Source organism: Rhinopithecus roxellana, chromosome 10 (assembly GCF_007565055.1).
Source record: "Rhinopithecus roxellana isolate Shanxi Qingling chromosome 10, ASM756505v1, whole genome shotgun sequence".
Classification (NCBI taxonomy): domain Eukaryota; kingdom Metazoa; phylum Chordata; class Mammalia; order Primates; family Cercopithecidae; genus Rhinopithecus; species Rhinopithecus roxellana.
In genome coordinates this window covers 13100052-13118997 of record NC_044558.1, presented here as the reverse complement: position 1 = coordinate 13118997, position 18946 = coordinate 13100052, and the positions used below count along the sequence as shown (strand labels likewise).

The 18946-nt window shown below is 39.1% G+C and overlaps 1 protein-coding gene across 2 annotated transcripts in view; it reads left to right on the top strand.

Annotated features, from left to right (window-relative positions):
- LRP6 (LDL receptor related protein 6) overlaps positions 1-18946 on the top strand; it is a 157940-nt gene that overhangs the window by 107333 nt on the left and 31661 nt on the right. For both annotated transcript variants that reach the window (XM_010370998.2, XM_030939468.1), the window contains exons 10-15: positions 1339-1565; positions 3803-3987; positions 4620-4946; positions 12733-12935; positions 14907-15118; positions 16426-16616. In XM_010370998.2, coding sequence (XP_010369300.1) covers positions 1339-1565; positions 3803-3987; positions 4620-4946; positions 12733-12935; positions 14907-15118; positions 16426-16616 — 1345 coding nt within the window. The remainder of the gene's footprint in view (positions 1-1338; positions 1566-3802; positions 3988-4619; positions 4947-12732; positions 12936-14906; positions 15119-16425; positions 16617-18946) is intronic.

Below are 18946 nucleotides of genomic sequence, written 5' to 3'. Positions count from 1 at the left end.
AGAGCGGAAGCTCCAGACCTATAAATCTGAAGAATAATCTTTTCTTCTTCCAGATTGTTTTGGGCTTGTTTCAGATAACTCATGTAAATGTTTTTGTAATGTGTGAAAACATGGGGTGTTGGAGTCAGAGTTGGATTCTAATGGTGTTCAGTTAAATTTATTAAGTGAATAAATGAAATAAATATTGCTTTGCATTGGGTGATCTTCTAAATTTCGTCATCTTGAAAATGGGAGGTGGCTGGGTGTGGTGACTCACGCCTGTAATCCCAGCACTTTGGGAGGCTGACGCACATGAATCACCTGAGGTCACGAGTTTGGGATCAACCTGGCCAACGTGACAAAACCCCGTCTCTACTAAAAATACAAAAATTAGCTGGACGTGGTGGTGCACACCTGTAATCCCAGCTACTCGGGAAACTGAGGCACAAGAATCGCTTGAACCTGGGAGGCAGAGGTTGCAGTGAGCCGAGATCGTGCCACTGCACTCCAGCCTGGGTGACAGAATGAGACTAATTCTCAAAAAAATAATAAAATAAATAAAATAAAATAAAATAAAATAGGGGTAATGCCATACTTGCAGGACTGTTGTATTAAATGAGAAAATCTGTGGACAAAACGTACTTAGGATAATACTTGATAAGATGTAGTATCTATTATTAGTTTGAATTATGATTTTTAAAAATTTTATGGGGCTCAAAGCTATAATGGTAGTATAATGGTTACATTCATTTATATGGTAGGCATGATGACTTGCCATAATCTTAAGCACCTTTTGAAAATTGACTACTTGTTCTGTGAAACCCCGTCTCTACTAAAAATACAAAAAAATTAGCCAGGCGAAGTGGCGGGCACCTGTAGTCCCAGCTACACTGGAGGCTGAGGCAGGAGAATGGCGTGAACCCGGGGGGCAGAGCTTGCAGTGAGTGGAGATCGCGCCACTGCACTCCAGCCTGGGCGACAGAGTGAGACTCCGTCTCAAAAAAAAAAAAAAAAAATTGACTACTTGTTAAGATCTGTAGCATTGTGGTCACAGCTTTTCCACTTGATTACTGATAAATTTTAAAAGTAAAGTCATTCTGCTGTTAGTAGAATAAGTTTTTGGTTCTTTAGAGTTTTAACATTTCCCCCCTGAATTGGCAGTAAAACTTGAAGTTGCATTTATTAGAGATTCACATCAAATTTTTCTGCACTTGCAAATTATGTGAATTTCATTAGGAAATAGTATGCCTCTTGTCACTTCTGGATCCTCTTGCCCCTGACAAAAACCAAACCAAACCTTCTTTCTGGATTGGGTTTTGACTTACGCCATATGACTTAGTTGTTGATGTTATTTTACAGACCATCAGCAGAGCCTTTATGAATGGCAGTGCACTGGAACATGTGGTAGAATTCGGCTTAGATTATCCAGAAGGCATGGCAGTAGACTGGCTTGGGAAGAACTTGTACTGGGCAGACACAGGAACGAATCGAATTGAGGTGTCAAAGTTGGATGGACAGCATCGACAAGTTTTGGTGTGGAAAGACCTAGATAGTCCCAGAGCTCTGGCGTTGGACCCTGCCGAAGGGTAAACAGCTTTACATGTGCATTCTTTGCAACTGCAGTGTACATTTTGGGGAACATGGCATAGTTATAGATGATATTCTTAATATTTTAAATAATACTTCTTAGGAATCTGAGAACTAAATGATAGATGAGCTTTTAAAAACGCTATTAATTGATATTTTGCTGATTTGAATGAATAATTATTAGCTAATTTTACTTTTATAATTAACTTCAGGTGAGGAAAGAGGGAAATGGATAATCAAATGTTACTGATGAGTATATTGATATGTTAAATATATATACCAACAGGGGTTGTGCATCTATAGTTGCTTGCACTCCTTCCCAGTTATACTAGATTTCAAGCCTATTGAAGTAAACCCACTGAAACAATGTTGTGAGCTAAGAAAAAACTACATTTAAAAAGCTTTATTTTGGAGTATTTATTAATTCAAAATGGATAGTTTGGTTTGATTATTATTATAAACTGGCAGTGGCGTTGTTATTACAAGATAGACTAAACTGTTTACAACATGACGTTTTTCAAGGGCGGGTGTTCCTTTTTACAAGAGTCAGCACATTTTTTAAAGCCAACAGCTAAGAAATCTGAAATTTGAAGAAAAATTCCACTTATAAAAGAAGTGAACATGCTGGGCGTGGTGGCTTATGCTTGTAATCCCAGCACTTTGGGAGGCCGAGGCATGGATGGATCACAAGGTCAGGAGTTTGAGACCAGCCTGGCCAACATGGTGAAACCCAGTAACTACTAAAAATAAAAAAAAAAGTAGCCAGACATGGTGGCATGTGTCTGTAGTCCCAGCTACTCAGGAGGCTGAAGCAGGAGAATTATTTGAATCCGGGAGGTGGAGGTTGCAGTGAGCCGAGATCATGCCACTGCACTCCAGCCTGGGTGACAGAGCTAGACTCCGTCTTGGAAAAAAAAAAAAAAGAAGAAGAAGTAGTAAACAATGTGAACATATAAATATGTTTACTATATTTGCTACTTAAAATAGTTTCACTGAAAATGACATTGGTTCCATGATTAGCTAGTAATTCATCTAGTCAGCACTGACATATTGTGGTGATCTTTGCTCTAAACATTAACTGCCAGACGGATAAATTTAATAGTTGAGACTAAAGACTCTGGTATTGGTTGCTGCTGGCAAGTATGAAATTTCTCTCACAGTTGTTTCTCTTTGGCTTTTATGGTGTACACATGACTGTCAATTGACAAATGCATATAAAGGCAGAACACCTTCAGTTTTCAGAAAAGCATGTTCATACATTGCTACCAAGTCAGCTATCAGCTGACAGGCTGATGAGTGAATATCTATCCTCAAGTATTTCGTGAGAGCTGGCATATGAAGTGCTTTTTCAGTTCCAATATTCAAGAGTCAAAAACTAGCACCTCACTAGTTGACTTGAAAAGGGCATTTGGCCAAGGGGTTCTAGTTCTAGCTCTGTCGTGTAACTGGCTTGAAGACATTAGATAAATTGTTCACATTTCTTGTAGTGTTTTGGCCTGTTCATCAATAAAAAGCCTATACTGTAGGATTACTTTAAGATTAAAGTGCAGAACTCAAAAATGGAAAATAACAGCAAAATAATTATTCTAAAATCTCACGGATTGTTGTAGTAGTGTAGTGTTCATTGCCCAGTGGACACATCAAGGGGTGATGTGTTGTTCTTACCATATAGTATGCTCCCTTGGACTGTATGACCAAATACATTTTCAAGCTTTGCTTTTGATTTCAGTTAAAGGGTTAGTATTTATAATTGTCTTTCATGTACTTCTGCAACTTATTTTGAGGAATAGTTGATTACACAAGTCAAAAAGTAAGTTCAGCATGTTAAAAACTCAAATTAGTTAATATTCAAAAATATATAAAAAATTTTACTCAGAAGTGAACCAGATTCTGAGACCAGAGCTTTAAACCTTTGCTGTTTTCTTGAATATTAGTTTTATAAAAGCCAGTACTGCAATAAACTATTGGTTTATTTCCAATTCCTAGGTTTGGATGGAACAAATTCATTGGAAAGACTAAAGAAAGCTGACTCACTTCCTTTTTGGGATATGGAAAAAAATATTTAGTTTAGGGTGCCAAAATAATTGAAAGCATTGTAGCCATGATTTTGTTTTACCCATTTCCTTGATTTGCTATATGTTTTCTTTAAATTTATTTAGTTACTTTGCATGAATATGACCCTTTTCCCCAGATAATAAAAAAATGAAATGTTAAATATTTATTGTTTTGAATTTAGATTTATGTATTGGACTGAATGGGGTGGAAAACCTAAGATAGACAGAGCTGCAATGGATGGAAGTGAACGCACTACCTTAGTTCCAAATGTGGGGCGGGCAAATGGCCTGACTATTGATTATGCTAAAAGGAGGCTTTATTGGACAGACCTGGACACCAACTTAATAGAATCTTCAAATATGCTTGGTAAGCTTTACTGCTTTTTACTCAAGACAGACAGTATATTCTTTCCATGCAAAAATCAGTGGCTGCTATTTATCATTGGTTAGATACTTTTAATACAACTTAATATGAATGTGTCCACTCTTCTTCTGTTCTGGAATTGTATCCTATTTGTTATTATTAATAGTGATCCAGGTACTTGGATTCATCTCTTTATTATGTGAAAGTTTCATTATTATTGGACTTATAATGAAATTTATAACTCCCTAGATACTCCTGAAATGACTTTTGTACCAGTAAAATATATATATTTCCATCTTTTCCTTTTATAGTTCAAGAAGAAAAAATGAACTGTAGACCCTTATGTAGAGAAAAGAAAACCACATTTAAAGTAGACCATTTGCAAGAATTTTAGGAAACTGAATGATTCGTAGTGGGAACATAAGTTTGAAGCATGGGGTCAGAAGATAGATTGATTTCAGAGAACTGGTCTGCTTTTAGAATTGCTTTTAAATGAATTTTTCTATTTTAAATTGCTTACAATGTAATGTTTTATATGTTAGGGCTTTTTTTTTTCTTTTTGCCGACAAGACACTTGTATTCTTACATATTTTATCACTCTGCTTCTCCCCTGTCTACTGCCTTTCTGAAAATAGGACTCAACCGTGAAGTTATAGCAGATGACTTGCCTCATCCTTTTGGCTTAACTCAGTACCAAGATTATATCTACTGGACGGACTGGAGCCGACGCAGCATTGAGCGTGCCAACAAAACCAGTGGCCAAAACCGCACCATCATTCAAGGCCATTTGGATTATGTGATGGACATCCTCGTCTTTCACTCATCTCGACAGTCAGGGTGGAATGAATGTGCTTCCAGCAATGGGCACTGCTCCCACCTCTGCTTGGCTGTGCCAGTTGGGGGTTTTGTTTGTGGATGCCCTGCCCACTACTCTCTTAATGCTGACAACAGGACTTGTAGTGGTAAGCTGCATTTCCCTCCAAAGCAAGCTAGAGTGAGAGAAAGCAGCATTTTCAAAGTACTTTAGCGTGTTTTTTTTCTGAAGTAAAATATTGTGGGAATCCAGAGGGGGTCATTTGTTTGGTTAAAGGGTAGGGGAATGCAAGTTTTTGTTACTTATTACTTATTTGATGATAGCAATTTGATGTTATAGAAAAATTAAGTCTTATGCTGGTGCATTGTCTTATGTCCGTAACCCAACACTTTGGGAAGCTGAGGTGGGAGAAATGCTTCAGCTCAGGAGTTCGAGACCAGCCTAGGCAATATAGCGAGACCTTGTCTCTACAAAAAATAAAAACATTAGCCAGAGTAATGGTGTGCACCTGTAGTCCCACCTACTCAGGAGGGTGAAGTAGGAGGATTATTTGGCCCCAGGAGATTGAGGCTGCATGAGCTGTGATGGCACCACTGCACGCCAGCCTGGGTGACACAGAGAGATTCTTTCTTTAAAAAAAAGGAAAAATTAAGTCTTTCACCCTTGGACGTTAAATATTAAGTGCAAAATTTGCATAGTTTCATGCATCATATTTATTGTAAAGGGGTAAAACAGAATCCCAAAACACAACTTACTTGTCCTTTGAAGTGCATAGAGTAGGACAGTCATGAAAAATTTAAATGTTTAATAGGCCATACAGAAAATGCATATGAGAACATGTAACACAGTATAAAGTAATAGTTGATAAGAAACTAAAGAGAAAATGCAATGAACATAGTAGGCAGTTGCAATTTAACTGAAGCTGATGTTACCAGATCTTTTCATTCAGTCCTGAATCTAGATTTTTTTGTGTGTGACTCCCTCATCTTCTGATTTTTAAATACCGGCAAGTACACACACAACACTAACAACAAAGTGTGTAACAAAACATTGTTGGCTAGGGGAAACCTGGCTTATAACTTAAATATATATGAAGGCCCATTTCTTGGTGGATAGACAAGAACAAATTGGTAGATACGATTAAGAAATAAGTAGATTAGATCAGAAATAATAGATTATGGGAGAGGTAGAGTTTGGGTCAATATGGTGGAAAGTAACAAACTGCTAAGGATATTAGAGATAATTAACTATTGACCTGATACGTTCTCTCAAGCACAAAAGAAAGTCATAATTCTCATAGGAAAAATTTGGTCTATTGTGAATGCCAACTTCAGTTGTGAAAGAGAAAGAACACAAGCATATGGTGGAATGATTAAGAGGTTATACTTTGCAATCTCTGCCTCACATTAGCTTTTTTGCTTTACACAAGTAATACATTTTTTAAGCCTTAATTTTTTCTCATTTGTAAAATTGGAATAATAGTAGTAATTGCTGTATAGGGTTGTTATGAAGACAGAAGATAATAAATGGTCTGATTTCTGGGGAGAAGAACCAGTACCAGGGAAGTCAGTGAGACCAGTGTGGTAATCCAGGTAGACCTGGACAGTGGTGGTGGCAGCAGCGTGTGTGTTGAAGAGAGGTTGATAGATTCAAGATATATTTTGAAGCTGGAACAAGCAGAAGTTATTAATGAGTTCTGTGTGGGAAAGAAAGGGAGGAAGCAAGGATGACATCTGGATTGTGTGTCGTAGATGATGGACTATCATCAGAGAAGAGACATGAGGTTGGAGATACAAATTTTGGAAATACCAGGATGTATTTAAAATGAATGAGGTTACCTAAAGAGAATGTATAGTTCAAGAGCCAGCAACTTTCTCTCATAGGCTTTGTGGGTGTTTAGGCCGTGTCACACCTGCTGAACTCTGCCCAGCTCTCGCCATGGTAGTGTGACAGCAGCCTTAGGCAATACATTTCAAAAATGGAAGTGTCTGAATTCCAGTAAAACTTTATTACAGAAACAGGCAGCAGGCCAGATTTAACTTGTGGGACATAACCCCCATCAGTGGGCTGACTCTGATGGAGAGAAAAGAAGGCACTTGGTAAACTATGCAACTCTGGTTGAGGAGGAGAAGTTCACAGAGCACACAGCAGTAGCAATCAGAGAGGTAAGAGAAAAAGGAGGACAGAATAGAGGCACAGAAGACAGAGATAAGGTTGTTTCAAAAATGAACTCTGTTGAATGAGTAAGGGGAGGTCTAAAATAGCGTACATTGGATTTTTGGGTAAGGTGGTTATTAACCCTGAAGAGAGTAATTTCAGGGAAGTAATGGTGAAACGCAGAATGCAGTACATTAAAACGTGAATGGAAAAAAGGAAAGGACAGTAACATATAGAGACATCTCTTGAGAAGTCTGGCTTCTCATTTCACACAGAATAAAAACCTAGTTCTTATAATGGCCTGCAGGGTCCTACATGACCTATACCCAACATTTCGTAACCCCTTCTTCCCTCTCACTCTCCACCACTCAGTTTTCTTCTCTAACCTCAGCTTTTACTCTTGTCTCCCTTGCTTTCTTCATGACAGCCACACTGGCCTCATTGCTGGTTTCAGATAGGCCGGGTACGCTCACCTCATGACTGTTGAACTGCTTGTTTCCTCTGCTTGGAGTGTTGTTCTTGCATATATTTGCATGGATACCCTTCATGTCCAAGTCTTTGCTTAATTTTTTCCTTCATAGTGACACCTGGTCTATGCTATTTAAAGTTAAAATTATGCTGCTATTCTATCCAGCATGCCAGTGCCCCTTATCTGTACTTCTTCTTTTTCCCATAGCACTTTCACCCCTGTATGTATTATGTCATTTATATACTCTACTATTTATATAACTTCCTTCTTTGTTATATTTATTGCTTATCGTCTGTCTGTTGGAATATAAACTCCATGAAGCAGGGATTTTTTTTTTCTGTTTTCTTCATTGACATATCTTACGTGCCTTAGAATAACGCTTAGTCTGTGGTAGACACTCAAGAAATTATTGTTAAATAAATACATGAAGAAGCAAGGCAAGGCCTGGAAAAACACATACGCTGTTTTACCCAACAGCTTCATGACCTTGGGAAAATCATTTAACTCTTTTTTTTTTTTTTTTTAGCAGTCCAGAAGTCTTTTTTTTTTTTTTTTTTTAAACACCTATTATGCCATGAATTCATAGGGAATAGGTTCCAGCACCTGAGGCTCCTTCCCATTGGTTCTCACAAAATATGCTTCTCTGGGTGGAGCAGGCTGGTGTTTTAGCTGAACCCAGGTACCTTTCTCTTTGTCTTCTTTCTTTTTCTGATCACTTTGCATTTTCTGATAGCTTCCTTTCAGGGATATCTCTTATCTCTTCCTTTCAGGGAGCTATCTCGGGTCTTAGAGTGCTTAACATGCCCGTTAATTCTCTTGGCAAGAATCTTACCCTTAACTTGTTTGTTTACAACAGTGCCAACAGCATGCTGGGTAACATCATAGACTCTCCCAGTTTTGCCATGACATTGTGGGCATTCCTTTTTGAACAGTACCTATTCCCTTGATGTCTACAGTATCACCTTTCTTACAGATTTGCATATAGGTGGCCAAAGGAACAACTCCATGTTTTCTAAAACGCCTGGAGAACATATATCGGGTGCCTCTCCTCTTTCCCTTTGTGTTTGTCATTTTGGCGAATTACTGGAAAATGGCGGTTCCGGCCGAAAGAATTTTTTTTTTTTTTTTTTGAGACAGTCTCACACTGTCACCCAGGCTGGAGTAAAGTGGTGTGATCTTGGCTCACTGCAACCTCCGGCTCCCAGGTTCAAGTGATTCTCCTCTCTCAGCCTCCTGAGTAACTGGGATTACAGGGGTGCACCACGGTGCCTAGCTAATTTTTGTATTTTTAGTGGAGAGGGGGTTTCACCATGTTGGCCAGGCTGGTCTTGAACTCCTGACCTCAGGTGATCCACCAGCCTTGGCCTCCCAAAATGCTGGGATTACAAGCATGAGCCACTATACCCGGCCTGAGCTTTCTGATCCTCAGTGCATTCACCTATAAAATAGAGATAATAATTTTGTGGATTAAATAACATTTAGTATGATAGGTAATATATTGGAGGTCCTAAATAAATTTTTCTTTTCCTTTCCTCAGATTTTATTCTCTTACTTTCAAAATCATAGCTACAAGACTCACCTTGTCACCCATTGCTTTCTTCTGGCTTTTTTTCCTCTTTTTAAGAGATCAGGTCTTACTGTGTTGCCCAGGTTGGACTTGAACTCCTGGGCTCAAGAAGTCCTCCCACCTCAGTCTCCCTAGTTGCTGGAACTACGAGCACATGCCACTGTGCTAGGTTCTATTGCTTGTTTCTTCATATATTATTGTAATGAGTATTTATTTATCGAGCACCTATTACAAGCTGCGCATTACTTCAGCCGTTGGAAAATATAGCAGTGAATGAGATTCAGAGGGACAGATAATAAACTGAATAAATTATGTCAGGGGTTAGGTGGCAATAAGTATAATGAAGAAATATAAAGAGCAAGAAAGGGTGATGGTGGCAGGGACTGCACTGTTAAGTAGGGTGATTAGGGAAGTTCTTACTGAAAAAGTGACATTTATGTCAAGAACTGAAGGAAGTGAGGAAATGAGCTATTCCCAGGTATCTGGGAAGAGACCTGTCAAGCAAAAGGGGATAGTAAATGCAAAAGGTCTTGGGGGAACATGTCCGACATGTTAGAGGAACACCTAGGAAGCTAGTGTTGCCGGAATGAAGTGAATAAAGAGATTAGATCAGAGAGTAAATGGGAAGCCAAATTGTTGTAATCCTTTGTTCAGTACTGAAGTGGCCTCTGTGGCATCTTTGTGCAAATTGGAAAAAAATGTTTCCTCTGAGCAGATTTAGCCCTGCAGGTGCATGGCGTGGCTAAGGAAGTGTGGACTGGATTTCAGTTCCTACTCAATGCCCCTGGCACAGTGCACAAATGGTACAGTCATACATGATGGGCTTGGCCTTCTAGTTTCTTCTATTCTTAAACAGGAGCAACACCTTTGTCTAAGCTACCGGTGAACACATATGCCTTCAGAAGAGAACTGAAAGGCTCCCTCCTACATACACATCTCATCCTCCAGCTTCTCTGATGTCTTCATTGTGGGAATGCAAGACTCAGACAACCAGATGAGGTCGTTGTTAAAGCACCATTCTGAAGGAAATGTGGGAGAGGTGGTTAGAGTTTACATAAATTTGATAGGGTGGATTTAGGCTTTTAAAATGGCATGTTCTTTGTCATTTTAAGCACTTACTGACTTGAAAATAGGTCAGAATATTGGCTGCAATAACCAGTTAATTTGTAATTTTTAATATATTTGAGTAGATTTTTTGGAACAGGCATTTATTTGGAGCCACATGTGGCTTTATCTTAATCCACGTTTCTAGAACAACAAGATCCACAACTAATTGTGGAATCTTATTGAAGGTTAAAATTTTACTTGGAAAAGAGAGTACCCAGCAAAATATTCTAGGAGCCAAATATATATTTGATTAATTGCTTCCCAGGCAAGAAAATGTGGGAACTAAAACTCTGGGATCTTTCTTCTAAGTCTTTTAAACAGAAGGGGGTCTTGCTGTGTTGTTCAGGCTGGTCTTGAACTCCCAGCCACAAGTGATCCTACTGCCTCAGCCTCCCAAAGGGCTAGTATTACAGGCATGAGCCACTGTGCCCAGCCAATTTAGAACCTTTAACAATTTTTTTCTTGCTTTACTAAGAAAGTAGTACTGCCAAAATATTCTTCTAAAATAAAAATTATAGTGGGAGACTTTTTAGCTATTCTGTGTGATGTGTTTTTACTACTTGAAGCATGGACTCCACAAAAAATTGCTAAAAGTTGTTAAATCAATGTATTAGTATGATGGACTCCAGATAATGGAGATTTGTAGTAGGATCATTGGGATAACTTTCTAAATCTTCCAAGCTGAATGTGGGTTTTTAACTAATGAACTTAAAGCAGAATTACAGTTTTGTAAATACCAAGTTTCTTTGTGAGTACTGATTTCCTTTGGGTTTTAAGCCAGTATTCATTTGAGTGTAAATGTAAAATAAGCTGAGAGACCACAAATAATGGAGCTGTGAAGAATGGGGAATAGGAGGAAATAAAGCAAGGAGTTGTAGCTTGACTATTTATGTTTTATATTCCTGAGAAGGACAAAATTCTCCTGGATTTAGGTGATGTCTGTGAAATGTATACAGATATTTTAATGAAGATTTTAAAAATGGCATTAGACTTTGAAGTTGTTGTAGTCTCTCAGAAGTCATTCTTGGCCGAGCACGGTGGCTCATACCTGTAATCCCAGCACTTTGGGAGGCCGAGGTGGGTGGATCATGAGGTCAGGAGTTCGAGACCAGCCTGGCCAACATGGAGAAACCTTGTCTCTACTAAAAATACAAAAATTAGCTGGGCATGGTGGTGGGCGCCTGTAATCCCAGCTACTCAGAAGGCCGAGGCAGGAGAATTGCTTGAACCTAGGAGGTGGAGGCTGCAGTGAGCCGAGATCGTGCCACTGCATTAGTTCATTTTCATACTGTTGATAAAGACATATTGGAAACTGGGAACAAAAAGAGATTTAATTGGACTTAACAGTTCCACATGGCTGGGGAGGCCTCAGAATTGTGGTGGGAGGCAAAAGGCACTTATTTTCTGGCAGCAGCAAGAGACAAATGAGAAAGAAGCAAAAGTGGAAACCCCTTTAGATCTCATGAGACTTATTCATTATTATGAAAATAGCACAGGAAAGACCGGCCCCCATGATTCAGTTACCTCCCCCTGGGTCCCTCTCACAACACATGGGAATTGTGGGAGTACAATTCAAGTTGAGATTTGGGTAGGGACACAGCCAAACCATATCATAAAGCATCTATTATTAGTTTTTGTAATTTTTACCTGCTCTCTTTCCATGCCATCATCACATACACATAAAACAAAATGATATCTGCAATCCATGAAGGTTCAATGCCTGTTAATACCAAGTTTATTACTGCTACTACTGGTAATAAATTATTTTAAATTTATGGCTGAGCACAGTGGCTCTGCCTGTAATCCCAGCAGTTTGGGAGGCCGAGGTGGGAGGACTGCTTGAGCCCAGGAGTTTGAGACCAGCCTGGGCAACATGGCGAGACCCCATCTCTATTAATTTTTTATAAATAATTTTTAAGTTATTTTTAAGTTATTAAAAACATATTAAAAATTTTTAAGTTATTAAAAACATATTAAAATTTACATTTATATAGTGCCTTACAGTTTTTAAAGTAGTTTCATATATGTTGTAAAATTCTCATAGTAACTCAGTGAGAGGGACAAGATGGCTATGACTTTTATTTTACTGCTGAGTAAACTTTGGCCTAGTGAGGCTCAGTGACTTACTTCAGATGAAATGAGAAGGCTGAGACTAAAATCAACCTTCTTTTTTTTTTTTTTTTCCCTTGAGATGGGTCTTGCCCTGTCATGTGTAAAATCAGTCTAGAAGTTTCTGCTTTAATTTATATAAGCCCAGGCTTCCTGCCATCCACCAGACAGAATAGGTTAAGGGTTATTCACTTGGTAGTGCAGAAGAATTTTGTATATTTTTATCAAATACCTCATGGAAATGAAGTGTTCTGTGGTATCTCTGTGGACAAGATGGAGAAATGTAGGGTAGGTGGCTATGTCATTAATTAGGTAAGTTCATAACTGATTTGGTAACCAGAGAGCTGATTAGTGTTACTCTGAAGAGAGTTTTTGAGGGCATGCCAAAGAATTTTGTCCTCAGCCTTAGCTCTTCAATATCTGTGTCTGTTTTGTACGAAATACATACAACAGGCTGATCAAATCATTGATGATAGAGGATATAGGGTAACTAGATTTCAGATTTTCTCTTTTCTTCCTTTTAAGCTCCTACCACTTTCCTGCTCTTCAGTCAGAAGAGTGCCATCAACCGCATGGTGATTGATGAACAACAGAGCCCCGACATCATCCTTCCCATCCACAGCCTTCGGAATGTCCGGGCCATTGACTATGACCCTCTGGACAAGCAACTCTATTGGATTGACTCACGACAAAACACGATCCGAAAGGCACAAGAAGATGGCAGCCAGGTAATTGAGAGCGTGGTTCAAAATTCATTTCTCCTGACTAATAATTGGACTCACCAACCATTCTGTTTCACTTAAGTCTTGACTCTGCTTAAGTGTGTTTGTATGTGTGTATGAAACTGAAAATCTGAACCTAGTAGCTTATTTTTTCCTTCTGACGATATTTTGAGTAAACAATTGTTTGATGATGATACGATGATGAAAATTGTTAGGCTTACTTAAGCTGTTATATCGGTAATGTCTTTTTTTTTTTTTTTTTTTTTTTTGAGAGGGAGTCTTGCTCTGCCACCCGGGCTGGAGTGCAGTGGCCGGATCTCAGCTCACTGCAAGCTCCACCTCCCGGGTTTACGCCATTCTCCTGCCTCAGCCTCCCGAGTAGCTGGGACTACAGGCGCCCGCCTCGTCGCCCGGCTAGGTTTTTTTGTATTTTTAAGTAGAGACAGGGTTTCACCGTATTAGCCAGGATGGTCTCGATCTCCTGACCTCGTGATCCGCCCGTCTCGGCCTCCCAAAGTGCTGGGATTACAGGCTTGAGATCGGTAATGGCTTTTGTGACTGCCCCCTACATTTCTTTATGAAGCCTTTTTCCTTACATTTCTGTTTGTATAGAGTATTAGAAGCCTTGAAATAGGCCTTGGTTCTGAATCCAGCTCTGTCCCTCACTTAGGATTCTTAAGAACTTTTTTAGCTGAAAAGAATGCAAAGCACATAGCTCTTATGTATTATTTAACAGGAACTCTACAGTTACATTACTAATTATTATTTAAAAGGTTCAGAGGATATGAAACATGTAACAATCTCAGTAAGGTTAAAAACATCTAACATGTTACTAATCCGATGGGTTTTTTTGGTCATAATTATTCGGTGACTGTGGGATGGGAATGAGGATATTATCAATAAATCTTACCCATTTACATGCCAGTTATGGATTTACATATCACTATTGATACTTCTTTGCTTTCTTTCTGTGGCCAAGCCCTGTTAGACTGGGATTATGATACTATAAATAATTACTTGTCATCCTTATAGCAGTGATAGTAAGTTATATCTTGAATTTATTAAAATTTAGGGAAGTTAGAGTACTACTTTTCACTATGTCTCATCTTACAATAAAGAGCAAGGAGGTGATATATTTAGGGCTACTGAGAGATCATTTAGGGTATAGTAATAGCTGTATATTCCAGATGCACTTTCTGCCATATAGGCCAGGACTGATGGGCTGATAACTAATAGATAGAAATTAAGAAATATGTTACTTCAGAGATACCCAGTAAGATACAGTTCAGATGTCACAAATGGACAAAGCCTGTCTTTTTGCTTGACTTTATTTTTAAAAAATTACATGTGTAGACTGGAGGATCAGAAAAGAAGATGATAGATTTGATAGCCTTTACTAGTTGCTCTTATCTCTAGAGCAGGGTTTCTCAAGCACTGTGGTCATTTTGGACTGGATAATTGTTGTTGTGGGGGTCTGCTCTGAATATTGTAGGATGTTTAACAGCATCCCTGGCCTCTGCCCGCCAGATATCAGTTATATTCCCACAGTTGTGACAGTAAAAAATGTCTTCATACATTGCCAAATGCCCATGGCGGGGCAATATTGCCTCTAGTTGCAATCCGTTGCTTTAGAGATATTTCTAGGGTGTGGTTTTAGCGACAGTTGTCTTCAGTTTAGAGAAGACAGTTGCCACCTTCTCACTCCCATCTCCTAATCAAGGCATATCAGGTACTTGGAGCAACTAATCTGACCTCAGCTCTTTTTTCAGCAGCAGGATAACCCAAGGAACATTGGATATGTGTATTAACAAAGAAGCACATTACCCATAAAGAAAGGTATCAGTAAGAAATCACTCCTTAAGACTTGGGAGAGCCTTCTCAGCTGTGTGCCCATGTAGTTGTAAGCATTGTGAGTGATTGCCTCAGGGTTATCTCCCCCTGGAGTTTAATTTTCTCTGTATTTCTTTTTTCCCCTAGGGCTTTACTGTGGTTGTGAGCTCAGTTCCAAGTCAGAACCTGGAAATACAACCCTATGACCTAAGCATTGATATTTACAGCCGCTACATCTACTGGACTTGTGAGGCTACCAATGTCATTAATGTGACAAGATTAGATGGGAGATCAATTGGTGTGGTGCTAAAAGGCGAGCAGGACAGACCTCGAGCCATTGTGGTAAACCCAGAGAAAGGGTATGTTACTAAAGTGGCATTCAGATACTGTGGCTTCTGAGACCCTCCTCACCCTTCTTTTTCAACCTGTTATTTATTTACCTTTAAATGTCCTGTGCTCCAGCAAACAACTCAATATTCTCTATCCATTTGTCTTTGCATTATCTTAACAGTTGTCTTATACTTTCTCTGATTTCACTGCCCAGACTTTCTGTCCCGGGCCACTGTTGCTTTTTAATTCTAAATATTTAACCATACCTCCAGGACCATTTCAATGGTCACGCCCTCCAGGAAGTTTTCCTTGATCTACCTCATCGCAGTCAGATAGGATTTTTTTCCCCCTCCTGAATACTTAGCACTCTGTATCTATGCCTCTCTAAGTTATACTTAGTCCTTTCCAATTTACCTTACATTTAATTATTTTTTAGTCTCGTATTTACCACTAGTTTTCTTTATGATGAGAACTAATATGATTTCTTTCATTTAATAAAGAGCTTTGCATTTAATAAATACTCAGTACTCATTTGTATCTGAGTCAATGATAGATAAGGTATTCAGCAAGGAAAGTAGCTTACTTCAAAAAAGAGGAAAAGGATGAAATCTAAGTTAAATATAAGAAGTGATTTATATATAACTTCTTTTTAGTTAGTAAATAAATTAATTAGAAATAATTTAAACTTTTGTGTTCAGGTCTCTCTAGTCACTGATCTTTAATGTATTGTATTATTCTGAAAACATATGTGTGCCTATGTCTAGCACTATTCTGTTAATCTATGAAAGCTCCCTAATAACTTCTGTGTATCTTTGTTGCTACTATTAAAAGTAGTAAAATATCCCATGACCTTTTAAAAATGTAAATATATAAATATATGTATATATTTTTATAAAAGAGGATTTATGCACATATACATACATATATATTTGGATACAAAGTTTGGCTCTATCAGCCAGGCTGGAGTGCGGTGACTCAATCTCAGCTCACTGCAACCTCTGCCTCCTGGGCTCAAGTGATCCTGCCACCTCAGCCTTCCGAGTAGCTGGGACTATAGGCACATGCCACGACGCCTGGCTAATTTTTGGGGTATGGTATTTTGCCGTGTTGCCCAAGCTGGTCTCTAACTCATAAGCTTAAGCAATCCCCCTGCGTTGGCCTCCCAAAGTGCTGAGATTACAGGCATGAGCCACTGTGCCTGGTCAAAAAATACTTATTTTAAAACATTGAAAAACAGTATTTAAAAATATTCTGCCTCCATTTGTCTTAATAAGAATATTCTCATTTTATGTGGTTTCTTACTCCAGTAACTTATTTTTTCCTCCTTTCCCTCCAGGTATATGTATTTTACCAATCTTCAGGAAAGGTCTCCTAAAATTGAACGGGCTGCTTTGGATGGGACCGAACGGGAGGTCCTCTTTTTCAGTGGCTTAAGTAAACCAATTGCTTTAGCCCTTGATAGCAGGCTGGGCAAGCTCTTTTGGGCTGATTCAGACCTCCGGCGAATTGAAAGCAGTGATCTCTCAGGTACCCAAGAAATATGTTTCCTTATTTTAATTTGAGTTTTTAAGATGATTCATTTATTGTGTTTTTCTTGCATCGTATTGTTTTTGGCGCATTTCTTGGCAATTTTATTCATTACATGTAGTCAGCATCAGGTTGGATGGTGAAGAGCTTTTTCTTCAACCATCGACGTGATTACTCCTCTGTTATGTAACTACCTGCCAGTTTTCTTGATGTTGGTTCTATAAATAATATTTTTCTAATGCATCCTTTCCTAACTCTTCTGCTCTAGTTTATGTTCTTGTCATCTCTGGCCAAATCCTAGCCTCTGGTTGATCTCCCTGCCAATTTTTCTCCATGAAGGTTTACACATGGCTCCTAAATTTTCTGAAGCATGGTTTTAATGTCACTGCTTTACTTTAAAAATCTTCAGGGTAGTTTCATAACCTGTAGGAAAAAAGTCTAATTGTGCTCTTAATTTGGTATAAGTTAGTATTCACCTTTCACAACTTCATCGTGGCCTTTACCTTTCTGGTATTTTAACCAAATTAAATCATTTGTTGGTTTTAAGATATACTTTTACTTACACATTTCTCTGCAGTCTTATGTCTGTAATTACAGTTAACCTCCTCTGTCCCCAATTTCTGATGTCCATATGCTCTGTGTTGGCCTCACTAGTGATCAGGTAAATGAAATTAAAATATTATACTATTTGTGTCTGTCAGCATGGCAAGAAGAAGTTAACGTTGATTATTGCCTGGCATTGGCCAGTATGATAGAAAATGACATGCCCTTGTGTGCTTTGGTGGAAGTGGAAATTGAGAGAGCTTTTTTAGAGGACAATTTGCCAGTAATAATCAAAATTTAAAATATGCATTCCCTTTGATCTGGTGATTTCCTTTGTAGATAGCTGTCTTAGAGAAGTACTGATGTAAGTGTACAAGGGTATTTGCTGAGCATTATTTGTGATAGTCCTTCATGGAGAAATACGTTCTATTATATCAGTATATGGAATATTACATTCATTCAAAAGAACAAGGTAGATCTGTGTGTACTGACATGATTTTTAAAAATTAAATTTCATAAAAATGCTTAAGATCTAGTTTTGTTTAAAATTTAAAACCAGGCCGGGCGCGGTGGCTCAAGCCTGTAATCCCAGCACTTTGGGAGGCCGAGACGGGCGGATCACGAGGTCAGGAGATCGAGACCATCCTGGCTAACACGGTGAAACCCCGTCTCTACTAAAAATACAAAAAAAAAATTAGCCGGGCGAGGTCACGGGCGCCTGTGGTCCCAGCTACTCGGGAGGCTGAGGCAGGAGAATGGTGTGAACCCGGGAGGCGGAGGTTGCAGTGAGCTGAGATCCGGCCACTGCACTCCAGCCTGGGCGACAGAGCAAGACTCCGTCTCAAAAAAAATAAAAATAAAAAAAAAAAAATAAAATAAAATAAAATAAAATTTAAAACCGTATAGTAGATACACTGTATATACACATATATGTATACATACTGTTAAGAAATGTGGGAACTCAGGCCAGGCGTGCTGGCTCATGCCTGTAATCTCAGCACTTTGAGAGGCTGAAGCGGGTGGATCACCTGAGATCAGGAGTTCGAGACCAACCTGGCCAACATGGCAAAATGCTGTCTCTACTAAAAATACAGAAATTAGCTGGGCGTGGTGCTGGGCACCTGCAATCTCAGCTACTCGGGATGCTGAGGCAGGAGAATCGCTTGAACCCAGGAGGCGGCGGTTGCAGTGAGCCAAGATCGCACCATTGCACTCCAGCCTGGGTTATGGAACGAGACTCTGTCTCAAAAAAGAGAAAAAGAAATGTGGGAACATCAGATCTCAGGTTTTTCAACAAAGAGAAAGAAAGAGAGAAAGGGAGGGAGGGAGAGGAAAGAGGAGAGGGGAGAAGAAAGAAACAGGCATATATGTCAGTATTTTCCTCAAGAAATAAGGAAACAAATCTCAAGTCTGGAGCATTAGCATTCTAAAATATTAAGACTACTTACTCCTGTATCATGTACATTTTTGTATGTTTGAATACATTTATAATTATTTTAATCTTTTTTTTCATTTTTTTTTTTTTTTTTTTTTTTTTGAGACGGAGTCTCGCTCTGTCCCCCAGGCTGGAGTGCAGTGGCCGGATCTCAGCTCACTGCAAGCTCCGCCTCCCGGGTTTACGCCATTCTCCTGTCTCAGCCTCCCGAGTAGCTGGGACTACAGGCGCCCGCCACCTCGCCCGGCTAGTTATTTGTATTTTTTAGTAGAGACGGGGTTTCACCGTGTTAGCCAGGATGGTCTCGATCTCCTGACCTCGTGATCCGCCCGTCTCGGCCTCCCAACACTTT